At 34.2% G+C, this 26306-nt stretch overlaps 1 protein-coding gene across 4 annotated transcripts in view; it reads left to right on the top strand.

The window, feature by feature from the left end:
- LOC119638918 (serine-rich adhesin for platelets) overlaps positions 1-26306 on the top strand; it is a 57334-nt gene that overhangs the window by 19705 nt on the left and 11323 nt on the right. The window contains exons 1-4 of one of the 4 annotated variants that reach the window (XM_038036026.1): positions 3817-5406; positions 13842-13978; positions 21490-21550; positions 21623-25660. In XM_038036026.1, the coding sequence (XP_037891954.1) occupies positions 13965-13978; positions 21490-21550; positions 21623-25660 (4113 nt within the window). In that variant the 5' untranslated portion in view covers positions 3817-5406; positions 13842-13964. Of the gene's footprint in view, positions 1-3816; positions 5407-13841; positions 13979-21489; positions 21551-21622; positions 25661-26306 lie in introns of those variants that run through there. The other 3 variants (XM_038036028.1, XM_038036029.1, XM_038036025.1) reach the window with 3 other exon arrangements.

The raw sequence follows: 26306 nt of genomic DNA, 5'->3' as shown, positions 1-26306 counted from the left end.
CGCCTTAAAAAAAAAACAATGCATGCTCAAATGGGGATTTTCGATGGCCTTGTGCGACTTCTAGTATTTAGCGGCGATCGTCCGCCAAAACAAAAATGTATTCTCTAACGGACATGTTTGATGGCCTTGTGCGATTTGTGCTATTTAGTGGCGATCGTCCGCCAAGAACTCCTTTGTACGTTTCTTAAAATATGTTTGAAAATTAAACTTAAAATTACTTTTATTTAGCAAGTTTTACAATACAATAGCCAAACTTAGTAAGATGTTTAAATAACACTCAAGAAATTTGGCGGGGTGGATGAAAGCACATGTTGTTTAGCGTTACCTTAAGCTTGACTAACAATTTACTAACTGCTGTATTCTATGTCTGGTTATGCGAATTCGCAGCTGTTTTTGGCTCGCTCAGCTCATCCTGTTATTGCCTTTTAAGGAACGTAAATGGTTCATTTTTCATAACACGTCATTATTATCCGTTTGATGAATATGTCGTCTCCCCTACCTTTAAATATTAATAACAACTTAAAACGTCTGGGACATTCTACTTTTTCATAAATGATAATTTTGCAATCAAAGACCGACAATCTTGCTTTTCGGAGATTTACTGCGTTCAGAATAAGACTGCTTTCCGGAAAATGTTTTCCGTTGCTTGAAGAAAATGCTCTCTGCTAGTAACAGAAACCAATCAAATTTTAAACCTGCACTTTTCTTTCTTCGTCTCTACGCTTGTGTAAATACTGGCGAAGACAATATTTTTCGGCAAAAGTTTGATATTAATTTGTAATGAATAATGAAATCACAGTATATATTGAAAGGAAAAGCTTTTCACAAAGAACCGGCGTTGAATTTCCGGATAATAAATTCCCGATAACGCATTTAAAAGCTTATTGACGTTTAGTAAATGGACTATAAAAAATTATTAATTGATTATGCGAAACACCGTCTTCATCTAAACCTGTCAAAAAGAATCCTCATCAAAAGAATCACTTATTAAAATTCACCGAAAACTAAGTCATTTCATCACAATTCACAGAAAACTAAGAGATTTTTATATAAAACACAATTCGGTTTCCATTTCACATTAAAAGAAAACGAGGTGAATTTAAAAAGTTTGTCTTAACTATGTTTTAAAGATAATCATGTCATCTGGTTAGCAGACATTTTCAGTATGCTGTTCACACCAAATTTTATTTGTGCACTTTTCCTAATTGTATTCTGTACGCAAAGAATTGAACATTTATCGTTGAACTTTATATCAAGAATTTACTTTTACGCGAATGTGCATACAGCTACCGAAGCATGTATCGTCATTTTAGCCAGTAAATTCGATATTCTTTATTTTATTATTCGACGTGAAGTTGGAATTTTTCACTTAAACGTACCGAAGTGCTGAAATGCAGTACTACGTCCTTGCCCGATATTTACTTGCAATGTCATCAAACAAACTGTACATGATCTAGGTGATAAAAATTTTATTACGAAACTCTGACACAACTCAGTCTTTAACACGACTGTTGATATCAAATCCAGAAATATAAGATGCACAGAAGTCCGTTCTCATTGGTGTATTGACCCTTAAGCAAGTGCGGAAATCATCCATTTTGTTTTTCAATATTCGCGTTCTGTATAGGTTTAATAATCGTTAAAATTACCCTCAGAATCGAACAGTTGAACGTCTTGTGGAAATCGGGATCGGTGTAAACACTTTTTATTTTTACTGTTCGCCTATAAATTAGGCCACAAAGTGTAAAGAGTAAAGCAGAATGTTGTGCTTGCACGCGAAACTATTGCCAATGGCCGTAGTTTATCAATTGAAGATTTTTTCAGGCCGGCGACTCCTTTGCAATCATTTTTTTGATCATCTCTCAAGAGATGGTGGGAACTCAACGAAAGAGTCGAATTACTGAAACCGCTGTTTCGCGCCCTCGTGCAGAAAAAATTGGAAAGACTGCATTTATCGCTCCATTTAACCAATGTTCTCATTACAAATTGTGGGAATTATTAAAAATATATATATGGATAAAAACAAGCGAAAAGGCCACAACAGATCACATTGCCTCATTAAGTACTTTAGACCATCCTATAGATATTCATGTAATGACTTTTCAAAATATGACGTCATATAGGAAGTGGTCGAAAAAGTGGTCTAATCCGAGTCATTTCTAATAGCATTCGTCCTTGAACCAAAACGTCTCTATGTAGGCAATTTCTTCAAAATATCTCAACAATTGGAGCCTGGGTTGAACACAATGAAACAAAGGGATAGAGAAGATTTAATTTTAACGTTAATCTTCAGAAGTCAAATGAACAAAGTGGAATTCGTTAGGAATCCTTTTTACGACGCCAAGTGCCGTAGACGAAAAGAAAAATTGTCCAAACTACCGAACTTAAAGTAAATTTACAACTGAAAATTTGGCTTTGCGACTTATATTTTACTTTACTACTTTTCATGGTATGCTCTGTACGCGCATTGAAGCTCTGAAGCGCTGAGAACCTTGCTTTTGATTGTACTATAATGCTTACGCTAAGCATCGAAAGGTGCGTCTTTGCTGCTTTTGTTATTGTTTTTGCAACATCTAGAAACGCGTATCAATAATCCCTTAGAGTACGTAAAGTTTTATCAGCCATGGGATAGCGAATCGATTTAAATTTGTTCGTCAGTTGATCTATTTCTTGTTAGAAGCATTAACCTTGTCAAAACGGACACAGCGATATATATATATGTATATTTTGAACGTAAGTGCTTCTTTTATTTTATTTGCTACGGCTAAAAACGCACGTCGGCGACCTCTTCAAACATACGAAGTTTTGTCAGCAATGTATGACGAATCGATGTGAGTTTGCCCGTCAGTCGATCTAGAACGGGTTAGCGATATATATATATATGTTGCTTCGAAAATTTGAAAGTAGGTGCACTCGGTGTGTAGAGATGCGTGCGTTTTGTACCTCCAAAAATAACTTAGACAATCACTTCTAATCTATAAAAGATATCGTTGTAAATTTTTACAAATGCTTAGCAAAGACGTTTGGGCTGTCGCGCTGCTATTAAAAACAACAACAACAATTGTAAGTGCACTTCAATGCACTTCAATGGAATCAAATTTTTGCTACGCTCTTGGTCGTAAATACCAAAAAAGTGACTTTTAAACTTGGAGAATAAGCTCAACGGCAAAGTTGCATTGGTCAACATCACAATTTTAATCATAGGCTATTGTTGCATTTTTAATTATTGAAGGCCGCTGGTCAGCGTAGAGTATGTCCAAATGTCGGCATTGAAACGAGTATGACTTTTATGCTAATATTTTTTATTTTTCTTAATGTTTTTCTCGATTATATTTGATTGATTTTAAATTGCTTTATAAAAAATATTCAAGCTTTGCAAACCTTGCTTGTAACATCTTTGGCTGTTGAATATGAACTGAAATTGAAAATCATTGAATACCGACCGCATTAGGGCGAAAATATTTTATATGAAACATGCGCGCTACAGCTATGCAGTTATATTTTCTCCTCAGATTTTGGCGCCAAAAATCATTTCAGAGCTACAAGTTTGTTTATTTTTCGTCAACATTACATACCACGTGCGCTCCTGCTCGCTCAATCACATTACAATAACTAAATTTTATATGTATATGTGTATATGTAGTTATTTTGGTTTAATTGGATCAACACCACGTGCTGTTGCTGTTTGATGGAGGAGAGTATAGTAGGATAGGACCAGATTGTGTGTTATTTTGGTTGTTGTTGCTGTTGTTTTGTTTTAAGGATTGTATCTCTCGTAAGCAAACACCCACCCATTCGTTTATTATGTGTACAGTCAAGAATACATTATGTACATGTACGTGTATGTATTTAGTTTTATTGTGTTGTGATTTTTTTTATTATTTTATTTTGTTTTTGCTGCTGTTGTTTCTTTCCATGCTGCGAAATACATACATTGCTTTTGCAAGAGGGCTGGTTGTTTCTCTCTGATGTTGTTTGGTAGTGTAGGAAAACTGTATCTTTGGCATTGTGTAGCTATGTAAATTGTCAGTATTGGTGTTGTTGTTTTTCTTTCTATTATTATTATTTTGTTTTTGTTTTTTTTTTGTTTTTTTTTTTTTTTGGGTGATATATACAATTGTATGTTGTTTTCATACACAGTTTATTTGTACGCTGTATATAACAACGGGTTCAGCCTTCTTGTAAATTTAACATTTTGCTGCTGTTCTTCTTGCTTTTTGGAGGTCTGACCAGCGTGTGGTATTTTATAAATTGGCATTTCATCGTACGACAGCTCCCAAATCGGTTGTTATTATCAACAACGGTTCAGGGTTTATTAACAGTATAATAACAGTGCGAGCACAGTTACTATTAGTGTAGTGTTGTTGTGTATGTAACATGTGCGGTTATTGTATCATTATTTAAAATCCGTTGGGAAAAATAAAAAAATGATTTTTCTCTTCCGGCATATTTCTATTTCAAAGATTACTGCTGCTGTTTCTGTTGTCATCGTCAACGTTACACGTTATCATTAGGCCGGAAACGGAAACGGTTTTCGTTACTAGAGGCGCGTTTTGATATAATCGCCTTTGACACCATAACAAACCATCAACCATTACCACGCGCCATCAACAACAACCTAAATTGAGTTAACAACACGCACGGCTACCCTTATAGAAAACGATGAAGTAAAAAAAAAAAGGAAAAAAAAAACAAGCAAAAAAAAAGTGTGAACATTTAAACGATGTGTGATTTTATCGTTGAAACTAATACACCGGCAATGTAACGACTGGCTGCTTCATCGTTTCTTTCACTAACTGCCTGCCTGCCTGACAGGCTGGTTGGTTTGTTTGGTTGGCTGGTTAACTGGTTAACGGTCACTTAAGTGACTGTTAATTTTTGGTGTGTTATTGTTATTATTATTATTATTAAATGACTACTTTACAAAAGTTAATTTCGTGAACAACAAATCATAAAATGATTTGTTTTCTGCTTGTGTGCGTATTTATTGTGTACAACACTAGCGCTAACAACAATTGACTAAATTGACTGCATAATGAATTTATAAAATAATTTTGATAATTAATTATTAGGTATTGTGATAATTTTGTGTTATTGAGCACTTATAATGTTAGAAGTAGGGACGGCAGTAGTAGTAGTAGTAATAGTAGTAGTTCGATACGACATGATAGGAGGTGTTTATTTATTATAAGCAATAAAATTGCTTTAATAGACTGATTGAACTGCATAACTGTAAGTTATGAACAGAAACTTGAATTTGTCTTAAAAAAAAAAAAAAAAAGAAACTGTGATAGGAACTATAAGACAGTGCGCTTGTATTTAAAAAAACGTTTTAAAAACATTTAAAAAAAAAACGAAAACAATCGAAAACCTACTGGGGGTAATAAGTGTTATATATAAAAGCAGGTAAGATATCAATAATATATATATATGTATGTATAAATAACGTTGAGAGAAGAAAAATCGTTTACGTTCGCTTCTATACTTGCTACACTCGCTATAATAATATGAAAATGTTCGTAATTGCAAGCCCGTCGATCAGTGCTTCAGTTATTACAAAATCGACTTTTCTCCCATAATAAACACCCTTTAGAAAAGTTCATAAAAAAACCGCGTAAAAATAGTTTTGAATGGGCATTAAGAGTGAGCAGAGAATACATAAACCAAATTTGAAGACTTCTTAAGAGTGTTTTCATATTGTTATTAAAACACGATGAGGAGTTGTGACCTATCTTTCCTTTAACCGCCTGTTAAAAAAACCAACCAAAATTTTCACCTTTTGTGCCAGACTATCCTTCGCAGTCGCAATTAAATATGGGAAAATTCGCATCCGTTCAACATTGATGAATATCGGAGATATAAGTTCTTAAAAGATCGTTCAAAGAATTTTTTTGCTCGATTTTTTTTTTTAAGTACCGAGCGGAATTAAGGTCATATCAAAAATTAGGGAGCATGAATAAGACCCTTTCCTTTAAAATTCTGATTTTATTTAAAATAGTCTCAGATTTTCAGCTGCTGCAAGTGTATTTGTATGGCGATTACAAACATTCTCGTAGCTTAAATTGTTCTCTCGAGCAAGGATATATATATTTTATGAAAATCATGTATAAACAGAGATCTTGGATAAATCTAAAACGCCAAACTGATAAGCTGTTCTTTGCTTGCATTTGCGAGTTTTTCTTCAAAGTATAGAATACACCGTGTGTTAATGAATCAGTAATAGTTTTTGCAAAGCTCATATGTTATAATTTTCCTTAGAAATTTTTTTTGTGATCATACTTTCATCATCAATCGTACAGCTCATTTAATAAACAAAAACGTGCAGTATGCAGAAGGAAAAAAAACGTTACTATGATTTGTATTGCGTTATGCTGCTAAGCTTTTTAAAGGCGAGTCTGATTGAATGCATTGAATGGAAATACCAACATTTTCAAAAAAAGCTGTACTAAGCTATCCAAAGCTGTGTAACGTGACAACCTCAGATATAACATCGAAAGTAAAGATAAACATACCGTTAGTATCTTATAATTCAAGGTCTGAGTTCATTCATAGCGACACGAAAACCTTGAATAACCTTTTCGGTTAGAATTGTTTCAAAAATTTCAATTCTCTTACAACTAAACGCAACTAATCATTTTAACGGAAAAGATAGGTAGTGTGAAATTTTTTTTAAAATACCTCTGATCGGATTAAATTGGAATATCAACATTTAAGACAACCCTGAATTGGTTCTTAGAAGGAAAGCGGTGGCTCCGAGATTTTTTCTTGAAATGATATCCGATGGTTTAAATTGTTTATTTTTATTTGGGATTTATTTAAAATGTTAATTTCGTCTTTCTCGCAACTATTGTTTTCGACCGGACCGTATTTCAGTTCCCAATGGTTTTCAGGCGCGACTACTTCAATTCAGAAAGTTAAATCAATCTTGAGCAGGTATATTTTAACGTGATCTCCGACGTACTACAAACCGTTTGTGCGACAAACGTAATGACGATGATAGGCTTAAAAATAATAGTCACACAAAATTAATATAAGGATTCTCACCTCTCGTGCAAATTCGTACAATTTCATTTAATAAAATAATCTTTCGACGATTTCCTTTCCTAGGATTTGATTTCAATGTATGTGCATTCTGTCTTAAATTTGTATTCATTTGGCTTTTTCATAAATGAGAAAAATCCTTAATTATGTTTTAAAACTTTTGCTATAAAAATCCTCTTATGTACATCTGGCTATTCTAAGGGTGTGCAGTATAAAAATTTTAATTAAATTTAAAACACTTTGATAAGCACTTTTTCTTCTGCTTTCTTCTGCTTTTTTTTTTTTTTTTTTTTTTTTTTCTTTACACACTGTGACATTTGTCTCCTGAAGATGACTGATAAAAATGCCAGACTTCTCTCATTTGTGTAACTAACTGCACACCGTTTATGCGCCTTCCGATTTATTCATCTATTTATCTATTTGTACTCACTTCTGACACAATTACAAACAATTCTTTCCTAAAATATTTGTCAATTTATGACAACAAATTTTCATTTTTCATTATTGAGTCTTATGACAGCTTAGCAAAAACAGACGATATTGAAGAACGCCATCTCTATCACGGCTACCATTCGATAATAATAAGTATTTATGGTGCGAATAACAATGAACGTCAAATTATGACAATGGAGTGAGACTGAATGTGTTGTTGTTGCTGTTTTGATATTCCAAGAGAAAAACAATTGAAATTATTAACGGTAGAAAATCTTAATTTATATATATTGCTTTAAATAAGACAATAATAATATTAGTGATGTCTCCCCCACCAGGAGTAAAGACTCTTTCCGGTATGTAGCTTGGAATAAATAAAAAGTGTGCAAATTTTTCTTTTGATAGTTAAGTAAAACGGAATACGATAAATCGTCTCTAACTAATTTTCCACTCCTTCAATTATCGTTCTGTCAGAGCTCGAAACCAGTCAATTTACTATGACAATTGTCTAATTTAAATAATATGCAGATTTGTTATATACCCGTAAGTGTGCCTTAGCTTCAATGATTTCACCAAACCTCGACACTTTTTAATATATCACACCGTTCCAACTCATGCAGCTGTGTTTTCTTTCCGAAGTAACATTGTCTTGCAGAAAATCTTGGCATGGACCTATCGTTGATTTTGGCCATTGAAATTCTCAATACAAAGACATTCATACCATTATTACGGTAATTGCAGAAATTATTTTAATTATGTAAGTTAATCGATCGATGCAAATCAGTTCACACCTTCGCAACTTTAGTAGTACCCCGTTAATATTTGTAATTCCGATTTGATTGAAACTTCACATCATTACAGAAAAATATGCAATCGATCAGAAATAAAACTCGTGTACACAACTAGTCACGAAATTTCTAAAGTATCTCAATACTCTCTCTACAATAAAGCTTCATTATAAGTTCTAGTCGCAAAATGTACAATAAGTTAGTAACATGATGGTTTAAAAATTCTTTTAGCCATGTTTAATCCCCCTTCACCTTCTATATAAAGAAATCCTTTACTTATTCGCGTGAGTAACTGCATAGCTTAGAATCGCGCTTACCTAGTCCGTGTTCGCGGGTTCGAATATCAATGTTCATTGTGATCGCAGCTATAACGAGTGCTCAGTCGGGAAAGACATAACGCTTGCGAATTGGACGTACATCAGCCGCCTACCTATCTCTTTCTCTTTCTTCACTTCTTTCGCGTCAGAGTGTTACACGGTACATAACCTGAGTGATTGGACGTGCAATAAAAAAAAATATCATCGCCTTTAAATTGTAATCCTTCAAATATTTTGACACAATACGCATTTAAAAGCGACTGACGACTTCTAACATCGCCTTAAATACTCCCTTACAAACTTTCTATTGTGATGGGGGAACCAAACTTATCTAGGGGAATCGCATGGTGCTTTTCAGCTACTCTTTAAGCTACTTAGTTCTTTTTTTATCTTTACTCACTTTTATTTGCTTGCAGGAGTAGAAAAGTTAAACGGAATGGCAACACGGACGGACGAGACTAAAAAAGCAAATAAGAAAGTTACATGTATCTCTCTCTTTCGGTATATCTTTGGTACCCATTAATTTATATCAACGCATCAAAACTGCAAAGTCTTTTACACTCACCGCCAAAATTCGCAGGAAATATTTGCCCAATTTTCAAGTTCAATAACTGTTACCAAATAGCATGAGTCATAGCTTAGGTTTCTTCGACTATTGTGACCTTTGTGGATGGATTGCTGCGAACTTTGGAAATCTTTGTAAATTCGCGCACGTAGACTTAAACAATTATCTGCCATGTACTCTAAATTATGACTTAAAACTTACTTCGACGATACCAAGAGGATTAAATTTATTTTCAAAATAGATTTGCGAGCAACAATTAAGAAAGCATACGATGAAGCGCAGTTTTCTTCATCCTTTATATTTACAATCACGCCCTTGCAAGAGCAGATGACATGTTAGTGCACACATACCTGCATATGAATGTGGAGATTTTTTTTTTTTTTTTGTTAATTCAAGCTTCAGGATATATCCCCTTGTTAAGGTCCTAACATAGTTCTGTTAATTAATTAACTGAGTAGAGATGCTGGCTATGCGTGAGTTTGAAAAACTGGCGCATCCAAATTACTAAATTCACTATCATTCAAATAATATAAAACAAGTAAAAACGTTATAGTCCGACCACTCTTCGACATTAAATACCCTACACCACTGTGTATAATGCAGATATTCATACATCTTTTCAAAGTCATGGAAAGTGGTCGGAAAAACGATCCGATCCGAACAATCTTTAAAAGCGTTTGTTTTTGGGTCAAAACCAAATTTAACTAAAATATCTAAAAAATCGCGTCCTGTAGGTTGAACACAAGAATACAAGGACAGGGGGACCTTAGACGGACGAAACAGGCGAAAACCATTCTCTGAATCGGGTTAATAATAGATGGATGTTGCAGACCAAGATAACCTAATACGCAACGGGGCAACGAAGTTTTACACCACAAAAAACGTTTCTAAGGCGCAGAGATTACTTGATCCCCGTCTAGAAATTTTTTCACGAACTGTTCCTGACAGTGAACGAAGGTCCAAAGTGACAGAGGCAGAGAGTTGAGTCCTCCGGTTCTTTTTCATTTGAATTTGCTTCTCACTTATTATTTTCTATTGTGTAATGCTGTTTATTTGTTTTCTTGATTTTTTTAGTTATTTTGTTGTAATCAGAAAAAATGGTGGTTTTCGTCTAAATTTGGTTGCAAATATGTACATATATGCTACAGTCGATAGGAGCAATATTAAAACCTACCTATGATTTTTATACGATTTGCTATAGAAAATTGCGATTCACTTTGCAATTTTGGAACCTATCTAGGACGCAAAGCGGGGTCTTGATGTATTTCTTCAAAAGTTTTGTCTGATCGGCCCGCCGCTGCGTTATGCGAAATAGGCGTGTCAGTACGTAATACATAAAAGTTCTCACCACAGAGGTGTGCGTTGAACAATCCAGCTGTATTTGATAGATAAACTATGCTTTGATGGGTAGCATAGATGTACCGAAACTCTCACCTCGCAGTGGTGATCCCCGGGCAACGGCTTCGGCCGGCTAAGAAGAGTTTTAGGTTTTGGGCTGCTAACTCAGCGACGAGTTTCTGAGAGATGGTGGAGGGGTTGGCTGGAAGATGAGCTCTTCACTCAATAGCTGGTTACTACCTAGGAAATATCTGAATGGATTTAAATACGTTGAAGGTAGTAATCTAGCGAGTGCATGGTAGATCACTCTGCCATGTCAGTGCAATACCCGAGACCTATATATCTCGAAGAAAAGTAGTTCACTGGTGCTGGCAACCAGGAAAGTATGGAGAATGCGAAGCAATTACGGTTGTTTTTTAACATCCGCCCAAAGTATGCCAAAGGCTTTGTAAAACAAACTGGGAGCCACGGTGGTCAGGAGGCTCGCCTCACAAAGCCACGTATGCCTGCGGGTGTATGATGGACTTTGTTCTTAAAGTCGTAATGAATAAATTAATTTTACTATTAATGCAAAAAGGAATTGACGGACGGCCTTCCCTTTGGCCGTTTAATAGAAAACCTCTGGCAAATTAATTTAATACATGCAAAAATGAAAAAAGGTATTTGACGGAAAGGTTTTTCCCCTTTTGCCTATGTTTACTTTTGAACATATGTCACGGATGCCTGCGGGTAATGGTGGTAATTGATCAACAGCACAGTGGAAGCCTTATGGCGGAAGCAAGCGTTGATCAATTTGTGAGTCCTGACTGCTTGGGTGCGGCCCTTCGGGGAGTACTCGTGGTGGTTGTGGTTGTCGAGTTCCTAGCTAAAATGGAACAATTTTGAGTGCAGCTAGGCCTCACCATTGACTAGAATGGGGTTTATTGTTCCATACACAATAAACCGTTCTGGACTCTGGTGCTGTTTAGGCCACTACTCCGTGGGGATTGTCTAACTCGCCAGGAGGCGTAGTACGCTTAAAGTGGCTTGGGCCACCGTGGGGTTAAGCCTTTCAGGCAGGAACCCACGTTAAACCCTTGCCACAATTCTGTATTTGATAGAAAGACATCAACACCGTATTCTGTAAATCTTTAGGCCAGGGTTCGCAAAGCAAGATACTACTGAATCTAGCTTCAAATCTAGTTTTCAGGGTTGATTTGACTTGCAGAAACCTTAGACCTTGCTTAGAACGCTTTATGTTATCATTGAGAATCCATTTTAAAGCTTCGAAAGCGATTCTGCTAAGAAGTGGATCTCTACGAAATTTGGATAGCAATCAAGCGCAAATTGATCAGCGAACATTCATGTCCTTGGCTCAGATAATTACGTTATCCATATTTCTTTCCTATATGCCTTTCTAATTTCCTGTAGACGTCTTTGAATAATTGGCCATAGAGATCCAAGGCTAGTCAATAATTCTTATATGCTTAATTTTTAATCAACGCGCACTAGAAAGTTTAGGTTAGCATTATAAAACTCAACTTGGCGTCCACTTTAAGTCCTGCCAGTAACAAACGTTTTGAACCAGCGTTGCCACTTGTCGACATTCAATGCATCTCCGTAAACATCGCAAACATTCTTTGTCGTTATCGTTGCATTAAATCCCGCTTGAATATAAAAAACTGTGCCATGACGAATATGATCCTCGCACGTCGTCATGTTATTACACGATTTTCAAGAAAATTATATTTTTTAGGATATTTTCTACACAGAAGAAAAGGCAAAGCATTGCTTGCTTGTGAATACCCCTAATATTATTAAATATTTATATAATAATTCATAAAATTAAATATCGGTAAATCATATATATTTTTGATCAGCGCGTAAATTGGAATAATGGCATTGCCGCTCTAGCCAGCGCAGTTGGCATCGTAACATTATTCGTTGACCGCATTTATCAAAAAAGAATTTGATTTAATAAGATGGTGTGCCAAGAAGTCATTTCAGTTCAGTTTATTCCATTTCGACCTTACGTGGCATGATATTGCCCACTAGATTGTCTGCAGGTTCATTTAACTTCATAATTGACTTCAAAAAACTACGACCCAGTAATAGTTCGGTTTACAAATTGCGATAATCAAAAAGAATTTGCTCATGAGCAACGTGTGGAACACTTGGTGGGTTTTGTATGTGTACAACGATTAATTTTACTAACGTTGTCTCTGAAATGTGTAATCTTTACTCTTTTTGGAAAAAGTCTTTCGGTCCTTTTCCTTCAAAACGATTACGTTTCCTTAAACGCAAACTGAAAACTCCCTTTGATACGTTCGACATTCGCGTTGCAAAAACTGTATGACTTTCAATCACAAATCACATCGACCAGTATTTTTTTGGTTTAGTTGGAAATGTTTCCAGTTGGTAGTTGAATTTTGTTGCTCCAAAACAGAACGAGCTCGTTTGTTTTAATCTTTAATTCTTTTCAATAACGCCTCATAGATAAATTTCCATCTGCGGTGGAGAATTGTGTTTGCCTATTTTCGGACTGACAAAGCATGTCGATATGCTTTGTGACCTGTCACCGATGCAAAGTGATGCACAACTTTGCCGATTTGAAAATCGATTTTCCGAAATATGATTATTATTATTATTATGATACGTATTATTAAAATATGTTTATTAGTCTTTTAATGAAAGTAGCATAAGCAAGGCTATACGTTTCGAAAGAAATACTACTGAAAAGTAATAACACATGAATAAAAAATCTGCAAAACAATTGATAGTCTATAACTGGGTAGACATCAACAGATTCGACTTAGTTCAAAGATAAATTTTTTTGTTTACAAGTTTTGTGTCTTGATTTTTACTCAACTTAAGCAAAATGTTGTGCATTATTTAAAAAGTTTTTCCCAAACCTTCTCTTACTTATCGAAATAAGTATATCTCGGTGTTTGTTTTTTATCCCCTATGCAACGGGGATAACTCTGAGTCTCCTTGCAAGAAATACAGAAGAATGAAGAAGAAATACGCACACACAATACAACTTGAAAGTAATTTTACGTCTGACTAAACATTAATGTGCCAATATTTTATTGTTTATTTAAAAAAAATAAAAAATAAAACAAAAAAAACAAAAACAAAAACGAAACGACAAACAATGAAATTTCAAAATTACGTCTTGATTATGATGGTGTCTTTGGCGGCGGTTTGTGAACATCTTCCAATCAAAACATTTGCCATGAAACCCATGCATAAGGACTTGAAAAATACTTATTAAATAATTTTGGTATTTTTGTATAAATTTTTGTTAGATTATGTCATATTAAATTTCTTATATTGAAATCAAATCCAATACAAAACTAAAAAAAAAAAATTTATGTTTAGGTTTCAGAGACGGCAACTGTTAGTTTCTCGCCTGTATAATGCAAAAACGACCAGTAAAGCTATCCGTGCTTTCGACAAAAATTTTAGTTTAGAGGTTTTTGCTAACCCTGATCGTGTGGGAACATGTTTACACTAACGTGAGTAAACATTTGCATTGAATTTCACCATATGTGCTTAATTTCAGGTACCAGTGCAGTTGTAAAATCTTCGATTTATATCCAACACTGCAGGACAATTTGTCACTAGAATCAACATTCCTATGATATCTGGAATTACGTTTCAAAATTCCTGTAAAATATATAAATTCTTGATTGCATCAGAAAACAAATTATTTGGAAATTATTAGAATGTCCTTCTTACCATTGAATATTGCGTAAGAAAAGGATCACATGAATCTCACTGTTTGCGTATTAAAGTGGTAACTACCTCAGACGAACTCTTAAAGGATCTGCTTGCATAGTTTTTTGGTATTGACAAAAAAATAGCAAAATCAATATCTTGCCACCTTTTACTGGTAATGATAAAGAGAATGGAGTTAAGGAGTGGTCCGCATCTTTGAGTAATTATTCACTTTTTAACAGACTTCGTTCAGTTACATGCATCACATCCATATAACGTACTTCCTTTTTAACAAAATCCCCCCCTGCCACGAACATGTCTGAGAGCAAAGGCTTATCCGAATATCATGAAAATTTCCAGGAAATTTGCAAACGGCAGAATTTTTTAATATGATTAAAAAGTTGTTCCTTTGTATGCATTTAACTAATAAATATTCATGTAACCAACCACTCATATATCGTATAAGTATGTATTCACATGTAAAGTTCGATTCGTTCAAAACAGCTAAGTGTTTATGCCTTTATAAATTTATTATTATTGTTGTTGTTGATTTTACATCCATGTGTTTATACATATTCTAACGGCAACAATATAAATCAGCACAATTTGTCAATGTTGTTTATGTTGTATACTTATTTGACTCTCTCTTGGCAGCATAGACAAGCAGCCATTTAACTACCAGGGTTCTCACTGCATTCCCAGCTTGGCTGTTAAGCAATTAAACAGTAAAAAAATGTAAAACAAACCATCAACCACAATGTAGTATAAATGAATAAGCTATGTATTTGTATGTATGCTTGCTTGTATGTGTATTTGTGATATTTATTTTGCTTTATACATATTTCAATAACGATATGTGTACTTATTGTTCAAAGGATGTCGACTAGCATCGCTGTGCTGATGATATGCCAGGAAGGTGGCATAAATGATGCATGGCGTGCTAATTTTAATGACGACAGCTTTTGTTTTAATTCAGAAATGAAAGCATTAGGATATGCCGCGGTCGCTGTTCACGGAAGGGCTGAAGTACACCAATTCTCTCGTTCGATTTGTGTCGTTCGGTATGAATAGGTATCAAGTCCACCTAAAGCCCTTTTTAATTAATATGAAGTTGTAAAATACGCGGGTCTACCTGGTGTTCCATTTATTATTGTTGGCCTTTTATATTTACAAAATATCCCGTTCATCTTAAGTCTTATAAAACTACTTTGCTCGCTATAGTTGGTAATAGACATCAGAAGTCTTGTAAAACAAATACAGTATCGATCAGTCTAAGGTTCTGAATGGATTTGTTTATATCCGAGGGTCTTCGTGGCGCGAATGCTTGCGCATACTTTTACTTAATGGTCACAAATAAATCACATTTTTTCAATAATTTATTATCTCTTTAGTAGAGCTATGTAAGAATTTGGTGTAAGAAGCACGCGATCCGTCTAAAAAATAATAGAAAACTGCGTTTTTTACACATTTACTTGAGCTGATCGGTGTCGAAAATATATTCCCCAACTTTTCGAGCCATCACCAAAAAAGAGGTGTAGTTGTTTGTACGGATTTCAATCATTAAAATTTCGGTTAGAGTAAAAGTGCGAATCGATTTACTTATCTCCATGTCTCGGAAATATTCGCAGGCAGAAAAACTGCAATGAAGAGAATAAAATTTAGCATAGTTGTTCCCAATATATAAACGATATTGATTTGAAATTGAAGACAAATATTTGGTTATAAACAATAGACGATCGTAATTGGTGAACAGATGAGCCCCACAATTGACTTAAGACTTTGCCGTCCCCAGGATATTCAAAATTCTGATCTGGATGATTATTCCCGTTGTTACCAATAAGCAGTGTAACATAATGGAATATTTATATCTTCCATAGACACATGCATGGATACTCGAAAAGTTAAAACAACAACATATCACTATAACTCATGTGAATGGATAAACATAACGATGACGGCTTTTAACGCCCTTAGAGAATTTTTGTAAACACAAACAACACAAAACAATGAAAGAAATAATAAAACTACAGTGTGTTACCGGAAAAAAACAAGCATCAGAATACAACATTTTTACTTGTTCACATTTACCGTTAAATAAAATGTGTTGTTGAATGTATATCCATCTCAATACATATCATTACGTTTATACAAAACATAGTTAAGCGAAACAGCGGCAGCACATCTTGTAACTGCTAACTTTTAACTCTTGCTCTCATTGTCTTTGCAGATAAGTAACGTTTAACCGTTGCAGTAACTTCTCTAGAGGAGAAGATTTCTTTTTCCACTTTCCTTCTCTTATAGTTATGTTGTATGTTAGCTTTTTTCACATATCGACAGTTGCTTTCCAAATAAAATTTGTTTTTCGATTTGTTTAAGAGAAAAACAACAAATACTTTAGTGCAATAAATAAACATAAACTCCACTTACGCTACAGACAGGATCTAACGATGAATTTAATGTAAAATAAGATTAATTCAGTAGATTGGCGACAAAAGCCATGTTTTGTATACGAAAATAAAAAAATATTTTTTCAATTTTTGCCGATCATAAAATTCAGAAAATTTGTGAGAAATTCGAAATCTGAAACGCTCAAAAATACCAAATTAAGAAGAACATGAAAACGTTTCTCGACCTCAACTTGAACGCATCCTATTTTGGTGGCGTTTTGAAACTTTTGATTGAAACAATCTCAAAATTATTATTATTTCGCTATATTAAGTTACTTCTTACATATTTTCATAACTGAAAACAAATCCCATTAACTGGTGCTGTCAGTAGTAAAGTAATGAGATAAAGTAATGAAATAACAGTTCTAACAGTGAAATAGCAGTGCGGTGAGATAATTGTCAAAAGCCAGCAATTATCCTTTAGGAGGAATTCAGATGAATTTAAGAAAAACAAATGAAAATAAAACAACTAAGAAAATTACATTCGATCGTGACCGAATCTTTTATGCCCATCACCGTTATCCGAAAAAAAACAAAAAAAATAAAAGGCCTAAGGAACGTTTACAACAGACATTACACGCATGCGGGCAAACGGACATGACAAAATCGATTCAAAATTTGATGCTGATCAAGAATATATATGTACTTTGTGGGAACGCTGAAGCTCCTCATTCTTCCTCATAAAAACTGAAGTCACATAAACTTCATTTTGAATTTCACTAAAGAAGTTAGATAAGCAATACTTCTACATCCAGCTTGAATAGATGCTACAATTCCTTTATCTTCTTAAATCGTCCTTCACATGTTTACGAACTGTGTTCAAAAATTTTATGGCAACGCCGTATGAATTATGTTTTTATTGTTTTCGAGCTAATGGCACCTTAAGTGCCTTCAATCTTGCGTGGCTTTGTGATAACTTTCAAAACGTCTAGGATTCTTCTATTGATTGATTTTCATGAAATTTTTTAATTAAATTCACCACCATTTCTGCTTAAAATAATATTTAGAAAAAGAAAAAAAACTTACAATTTTTCTTAGCGTTCTAACAGCAACTTTTTGCTTTTTTTTTCTATATGCAAAATAGCAGCCTTGCTTGCGTTTGGCCGTTTTGAGTATTGAAAAAAATTAGACATAAAAGAGCTGAAGAGCGTTTCGCAGATCTAGGATACATTGTAGAAACTCCGAGAGGTGTTAGATACAAAAATTTGCAGAACCACTTTTACTTTCATCTTTACGCTTTACTTTAGACAATTTAAACAGAATTGTTAAGGAATTCTTCGTTGCCTTTTAATGAAATAATAATTAATGCATTTATGTGTGAAATACGTGCCGAAAACGAACAATAAATAATTTAAACAAACTTCCCAACAAAGGCAACAATAGCGTCGCTTTGCTTATTCGCAGATGCGTCATATGGTATAACTGCTTCTGGATCATTCACATAATAGAAGAAAATTTTAAATTTATTACTGTGCTTAGAGTAAACAAGGATGTACACGTAAGCGTTTTAAGAAGTTCAATTGGTTTACTTTTAGCCAGCGTTAATACCGAAAAAAAAAAAAAAATGAAGTAATTGGGTTTTTGCTGTTTCCATTACTGAGCTTCCGCTGGCAAGATGTTTGCCCCACAAACATAATGAAAGGCAAATAAAAAAGTTTTATAAGCCTGTTTGAGGATAATCAGAAGGACTTCTAGAAGGCCTTGTAGGTTGAAATACAAAGTTTCTTGGATATTATGGCTGCAAGTTAACGACCCAAGCCCACTGGTTCTGCTTGAAGCTACGGGAATTCCGACAAGGAACCGATATGACTCCATTGACTTACAATCTCACGCTGACCAAATGTAGTGCACATATATTTTATAATGTTACTATCACCTGCAAAGAAAGGTGGATTTTTTTTTTTAATTATTAATTTTTAAATAATTGATTTAAAGTTGACTCAAGTTAAACTTAAGTAACGAATGAGTTTTACAAAACAACCACTCGTTAAATGGAAAATAGCAATCTGTTGCACGTTTAATCAAGAAAAATGAAAGCTTGATTGCCGTTAAAACATGTACATGACAAATACATAAAAATATGTTTCTTTAATTACAGTTGACGCTAACTATGCAAAAGAATAATAAAATTACACTTAAATTACAAGGTGTAAACAGCAATTACATGCCTCTCTCTATGCATTTATGTATTTTACATTCTAACAAATGATCGTTCATATATATAAATACATATTCACATATATATTTATTTATTACATTTATTTGTTAAAATGTTAAGTACATGATAATACATATATACATACAATGATTTGCTTTGCTATAAGGTAAATATAACAAAAGAGTTGTTTTGTTTTCATATTTACGAGTATAATAAAACTCAATGATACAACAAATTAATGTCAAGCCACTGTAAATATAAGCGTTCGTTCATTTGTTTGTTTCCACATTCTAGAATTTTTCTCATAGTAAGCACACTCAACCCTAATAAAACGAAAGCTAAGAAATTATGGTTGGAAGGGAACAATTTAGCTTTTTTTTCTCTTTGTATTTCTTGCTTTGAAATTTTAATTTTGTATCGTCATTAAAGTGGAAAGACAAAGATAAGAAATGCAGTATGTAGCAGCTTTTAAATAAAAATTTCAAAAACTTAAATACGAAGACAGGTAAACAAGTCCCAAGTCCTATGTATGTATCAATCTGAAACGGTTAGAAACTCTAACTGCAACTCCTATACAAGAACCACGATGTCGACGGCGCGATAATAAGTCCTGCAATAGAAGGAAAGCAAGAAGTATAATTTTTTTATTTCCGGTATGAGAGATTGCAACAATTTATAAGCGGCCGACAAGCAGAAATGCTATAACCCATAAGGCTTAACTTAACCCGTTTTGTGTCGCATTTCTGTTGACTCTTTTTTTTTTTTTATTTTTATTACTAACCAGGGATCAATTCTACAAGATGTGCTTACGGGCGTTATCCAACTCTATGTCATCGGTATTCATAAAATAACTGAACTTATCTTCTGATCTTATGTTCAGAGACGAAAGTAGCATGACGTAGAGAAAGAAAAAATTAATAAATTTGTCTTTTATTTACGCAGGGATAAAGATATGTATAACTTCTGCCGGGTACTCAGCGAGTCATTGCGCTTCGTGATTGGAAAATCCTGTACTCACGTTATGCGCAAAGCTTCCCACATAGATAATTTTCTTTGGGTAAGGAAAATGTAGAAAAGTAATCGTTTAAAAAGAAATCGCTATAAATAAACCAATACCAAATAGGGGAACTTAATTGTCGAACCTCGTATTCCTATTTGAATTTTCTTCATTTAGTAACAATTATATTTACACCGGGGTTTTATCTTCGCCCCCCTTCCTTTAGCTTTCTTTTTCACATGTACATGAGTACATATTAATTTTTATATACTTTACAGGTTTCTCTTTATAGCTTAGGCGACAAATATTTATCTTTTCTTAGTTTAATAACATTTGTAGTCACGTACTTTTTCTTGAGACTTTTTTAATTGACTTCTTTACGAATCAGGTTCGACGGAAAAGGGAATTTTCCCAACCTTTCCTTTCGCTTCTTTTCTTCTCTAAGGATTTTCACACCAATCACATTCATTAGTTGAACTTATCTGTGCTGTATTGTAATTTTTTATGAAAATTTTTTTAAATATGTTTATTGTCTGTGCTCTTCAAGTTCGTTACGAATGTGTGCTTGTGTCTTCCGACAGTTGGCTGAATTCTACGTGTTCTTCTCAACTACCGAAGAATCATTTAGGTTATGTGTGTATGGTTTCAAAAAAAGGAAAAAAAAAAAAAAATGAATAAATAAAAAAGAATGAATAAAAAAGTTTGCAAATAAAGAATCCTTTTCACTCAACACTTCAATAAGTTTGTAAGAGTTTCCTATTTTTTTTTTTTCTCCACAACGTAACCTGCATATTAATTTTTATAAACACCGACTAAACATACTTTTTATTCGGAGCATCTTACAGGGTGCACATGGAGACAAAATTTATCAACTTTTAACAGGACATTTTAATAAAACACATTTAATTTGTGGACACCTTTAAAAAGAAAATAATTCCGAATTCTTTGACCGTCATTTTGCCCACTTTATTTAATTTTCTTCTTCGTTTTTAAGTTTGCTAACTAATTAACTAGTGGCGCAAATAACAACAACTAATAGAGGTAGGATTTTCATGAACCCTAGTTGCCAAGACGATTAATGTTTATTTGCTTTAGCTCCTTTTCTTTTAATATCTCAGTTCGCAACAATCATTTGTCGAATTTTCGAGTTATGTTGCGCCTTTTTCCAAATCCTTTCAGGTAAGAGTTGTAAGAGCTTATAATTCCCTGCCTGGGGAGTTACAGCAGCTTAGATGCCCTTTTCTCACTTGCAAACGTAAGGTTTTCATCTGTATTACTCATTATTTTGGGCGAAATATGTTTAAGCGTGGTATGTGTTATTTCCTTTCCTATTAACTTACTCCTCTTTTTATTCCTATTTTTCTCTTTACCTCCAATTTTCTTTTCCTTTACATTATTCAGCTAGATTTGGCATTATTGTACTTTATTATCGCACCTATGATAAACATTGTAATCTATAATATTATAATAGGTCTTAATAGCTTCGACGTTACATAAGCGTCATTAAGTAAATAAATAAATATAGGATCGCAATTTCCGAAAAAGTTCTTGGACTATTATATATTTTCTTAAAGTATTTTCTCGACACCGAAAATATCTTTTCTTCTTTTTCTCGCTTACTAAGTTTTATGCAATGCCTCTGTAATAAACTATTAATCATTTTTAAATCTTTTTTTTTTTTTTTTGTTACTTCTTTTATTATAATAGACCTTACAATTACGATACCAATCGAAAGAGCAATTACGAGCCTAATCGTCAAAGAAGCTATGTGAGTATAACTATTTCCGCCCTGGTGTTTCTTTAATGTATCCACACAACCTATTGGTTTACATTTCTTTAGAATTATTGTAGAAACAACGAATTTCCTCAACATAATCTTCAACGATCCTCCACCACATGTACATTTAAAAACGGTAGTAGATGGAATGGCCGTGGAGGGTATCAAAATTATAGCAATGATCGTTATCGTTTTTACAGCAATTATAAGCAGGATAATAGAAATTATCGCAACGAATATCAGAGTCAGGAAAATACCACATATGCAAAGAATTCTAAAACTAACTCATATCAAAGTTATGATCTGTATCGCAATAACCGAATTAATAGCTTTCACAATAACAATAATAATAATAATAACGATAAAAATGAAAATTTAACTCATAAGAATTCTCAGTTACCGCTATCGTCTTTAGATACTGTGATCAAAAATAGCTCGAAGCCGAGAATAAACCGCAAAAAATCATCAAAAACAATTTCGACGGCGAAACAGACAAAAAATTCAAAAACTGCGGCATACTATCAGCGAAAATTTGCCAAAGCTTCAAGAACCGATACAAATCTAAGCAAAAACGAACGTGCTCGTAGCAAAAAAACTTCAGCGAAGGAAAGACGACAACACACTGCTAATCAGGTCAAAAGCTTTAATAGGGAATCGTCTAAAGTCCAGAGTGTAAGGGAAACTTGTGAGAAAATAAAATCTCAACCGGTTATAACTTGGCAGTTAGAACAAAAGAAAAATTCTAGCAATTATAGTGGTAAAATTAATAGTGAATCTATTAAGTGCAACGTAGACAAGAAACAACAAAGCATCCACCAACAGTTGATTGAAATAAACGATATAAAGGATGTAATCGAAGCTCAGCCTTGCAATACAACTAACGAAGACGTACGATATAACGAAAGTGTGGAACAAGAGACTTCGGTTATATGTAACAAATCCTTATTAAATGCATTAAATGACATTCCTTTACCAGATGAAAAACTCGTAGAACCTTTAAATTGCTCACAAAACGAAAAAAAGCCCAGAAGATCAAGTCTCGTGATAAATTCAGAAGAAGAGATAGACGCTTTAAAATTAGTGCAGTCACCTGCTAATACAACAAATGTAATAATAAATTGCCAGCAAACTGCAGAAGAGGACGCACCCAAATTGCCGCAAATAAAATTAATACCTTTAAAACGTCTTATAGCAGAGGAATTTTGGGAGCTCGCGGCAGATGAATCGTACGAACCAGCCATTCCAAATACAGCCAGTAAACAAATCGTCAAACCGAATTTAATTAGACGTAAACGAAACTATTCAAGCTGTAGCAGTAATTCCATTGCTAATACACCGGGAGAAAAGAAAATTGATAAACTATTGGCTATGGATAAAATAAGTATAAAAAACGTTATCAACGATACTGATACCAAGTACGATGAGGCATTGAAAGCCCAAGCTCGTAAGAGATTGCGAGAAGAGATACGACGTCAGTTAAAGGCGATAAGCTTCGAAACGCCAAAACCTCAACAAAATTTCAACTTCGTACCCGATGAAGTTGTCGATTCCATTCACATACCTGACGTAGTTCTAGAGGAAATAAAAAAAGCACTTGGCCTCGATTTGCTCAGTGGAGACGATGCAAAGGTAAATGGCGTGGATTTTGATTTTAATCTGTTCACAAATGTGGAAGTTGAAGCCATCGCAACTAACGTAACGGATTCAGGCAAAGATGGAAAAGTCGCCGAACATTTTAGTTTGGAACCAGTTGACTATACGCAATCAGCAACAGCTTCAATAGCTAAAACAAAAGAAAGTTCAATTTCCCCGAAAACGCCAACAAGGAAATTAACGCCATGCGATAAGCTACTTGAAGTGGTTATGAAAATTTCTCCGAAGATAAAAGAAAACAAACGTCCGCGTTCTTCTAGCACTTCTCCAAGCGAGAAACAAGTAGAAACGGATCAGAAAATAACAATTAAAAAAGAGAACATTGGCGTAGCGGGAAAATGTAAAAAGAAAGAAGCTGCTGCTTCTGAAAAAACTAAAAAGCTTACTAAACGCAAAGACTCCCGGAAATCATCAAAAAGTCGTTCACCTAAAGATGTTAAAGGTATCATAGTCATCGATTCGTCATCTTCTTCTGAAAGTAGCAGTTCGTCTTCATCATCATCATCATCTTCATCTTCGTCGTCCTCCAATAGTTCCTCTTCAAGCGATTCGGACTCTGATACTCCGACTCGCAGCAAAGCTTCGACATCCATTAAGAAAAGGCATTTAAAGTTAAAAGCTGAAAACGTGATCGATAGCTTTGAAAAGCTCGTATTGCCTTATTTAAGTGAAGCTCTCGCCGATCGCTACCACTCAAAATATTCGTTATCTAACAATTGGAAATTACATTTCATTTCTTGCATTTGCGCCAGCGATTACAACACACAGAAATTTTCAAAGCTTGAAATTTCTAAAATCCAAAAAAGTCTTAAATCTTCAGACCGTTCCGTGGCTTTGAGTTTTCTAACAAAACAAATTGAAAATGTTTACAATAAACAGAAACAAGTAACAAAACTGGGTCAGGAAAGTAAAAAGATGGAAAAAGGTCGACCGTCGTCTACCAACTCGACTACGCCAGAGAGCAATGAAAACGCAGCCAACAAAAACACACACAAAGGATATGATAACAAACTAAATGTCCAGACATTGACGACGTTAATGAAACCTAAAAATGTCGATGCAGCGGAAAAAGTTTCAGTGACTGGTAGTAACTCTGAGACAGCTTTTGATGACAATCACATAAAGAAATGCGTGTCTAGAATGTTGACGCTCTACAAGCAGGAAATGAAAGCCGCATTAGAGCAAGTTAAAGAGACAGAGAACGTAACCGCAACAACCCCCCAAACAACAGATACCATACAGAAATGTACAACAAATGAGCAAAACTTAAGCGACGCTGCGGCAAAAGATGTTGAGCAAGCAAAAATCGTTAGCGAAGAACATCAAACAGATGCAAATACTTTGACATCTAATTCCACAAACAACAGAGAATCCAATAATGTTAATGACATTAATCAACACAAGCTGCAGCAACTCGAAAAAGCGACACGAGAAATTTTAGAGCAGCGACAGCAAAAATCTTCGATTGAAAAAAAATGTGAAAATGAAAATAATTTAACTCAAAGTAAGGCATTAACTGCTTTGGAATATAATCCGTTGGAATATTCAGGCTTCAATATGTCCAGTTCTGCATTAGTACAGCATCCCGCACTCACCTCAGTTGATTTAGAAGCTCTTAGGCAAAAAATCCCAATTGGCGAAGCAGTAGTCAGTAGTTTACGTGAAATCGATGTCAAACTGATGGAATTACATAAACGGAAAATGTTCATCGAAGAAATGACATTAAAACTGCAAAAAGAGAAAATGGATATTGACCTCGCAACGATTAAATTGCAAAATGAAAAATTCATTTTACTTAATACGGCTATGACTGCAAATGCAGCGTCAACCGATCCGAATGCTAATGGAAAAGTGGAAGCGGCTCTTTGGTTAAAAAAAATCAAAATGGAAATTGACAAGGACCGCGTCAACGCTAAAGGAAATATTGTAACAAAAACAAACACTAACAAGAGCACTGAAGCACGCAAAAACCCTAATAGCTTAGAATCAACTGCGCCGAAACGTACAACCATAGGAAAAAAATGTACGAAAACCATTTTGAAACGTAAAACAGTAAGCGTTCCAACCAACCCATCCACTAAAGCGAAACGTCCTTGCCAACGAAAGGAGATCGCAAACAAACCTCTCGTGAAGGTCTCAGAAAAGGCAGCAAATGTCGCCGAAATCAGTGTCAGCAATACTGCCAAACCAGCAAAATGCTTCAATGATATATCCACTGGCAATATTGAAGGTATCCGCAATCCTATCACTCAAATAAAAGTTTATGATAAGAATATAATAGCGGCCTCAGAAGATGGGAATCTGTATAAGTTTGATGTAAAAACCTTAAAATTACTAAACCAATACGCTAAACATAGTGAAGCTATAACATTCATGCAACTCTGTACGGATAAACAAGTTATCTACACGACGTCTTTAGACGGTTATGTCAAGAAAACATCACTAGAGGTTAGTATGCAAAAATGAATTTTTAGAGTTTTTCTTTACTCGCTTGCCATTCTAAGAGCATTACTAGATTCATAAACAAAAAATATGTATCGAAGTACAAGTTATTGGTATTCTTCCTACTTATTGATTGAACATAGAAGAAAGACATACGAAGGTAGAGCGGCAATTTATTGCAGAATAAGTTCGAGAATCAAAAAATTTAATTTACGTTCCTTAGAAATCCGTGCAAAAAAATTGTGAAAAAAAAGCGATATAATGTAAATTTGATGATATATTCCATACCTTCAAAATCGTGTAAAATGAAAAAGATTTACATATTTTTTGAAAGAACCGTGCAAAAAAAGTAATAATGTAGATATGTCGGGTATGTAGCACAATTGCCGAATCTAATTCAAATGAAGAATCATCTTTGTTATTAACGGCAGGTAGCAGTAGACTGTGAAACATCGTCAAAATTAGAATTAAAAAAAATTTTTTTTTGATTCGTGCTAGAAAGAAAAATTCATGTACAAATGTGTATTTCATCTCATTGATTAACCGTATTATTTCAAAATCGTTTAAAAAAAGAGTTGCTTACATTGATTACAACCACTAGTAATGTGCCTACATCAAGACGAAAGTGGAGTATTTGTCTTTTCATTTTAAA

The sequence above is a fragment of the Glossina fuscipes genome, unplaced genomic scaffold, assembly GCF_014805625.2.
Source record: "Glossina fuscipes isolate IAEA_lab_2018 unplaced genomic scaffold, Yale_Gfus_2 111, whole genome shotgun sequence".
NCBI lineage: Eukaryota > Metazoa > Arthropoda > Insecta > Diptera > Glossinidae > Glossina > Glossina fuscipes.
This window is presented reverse-complemented; position numbering and strand designations above follow the sequence as displayed.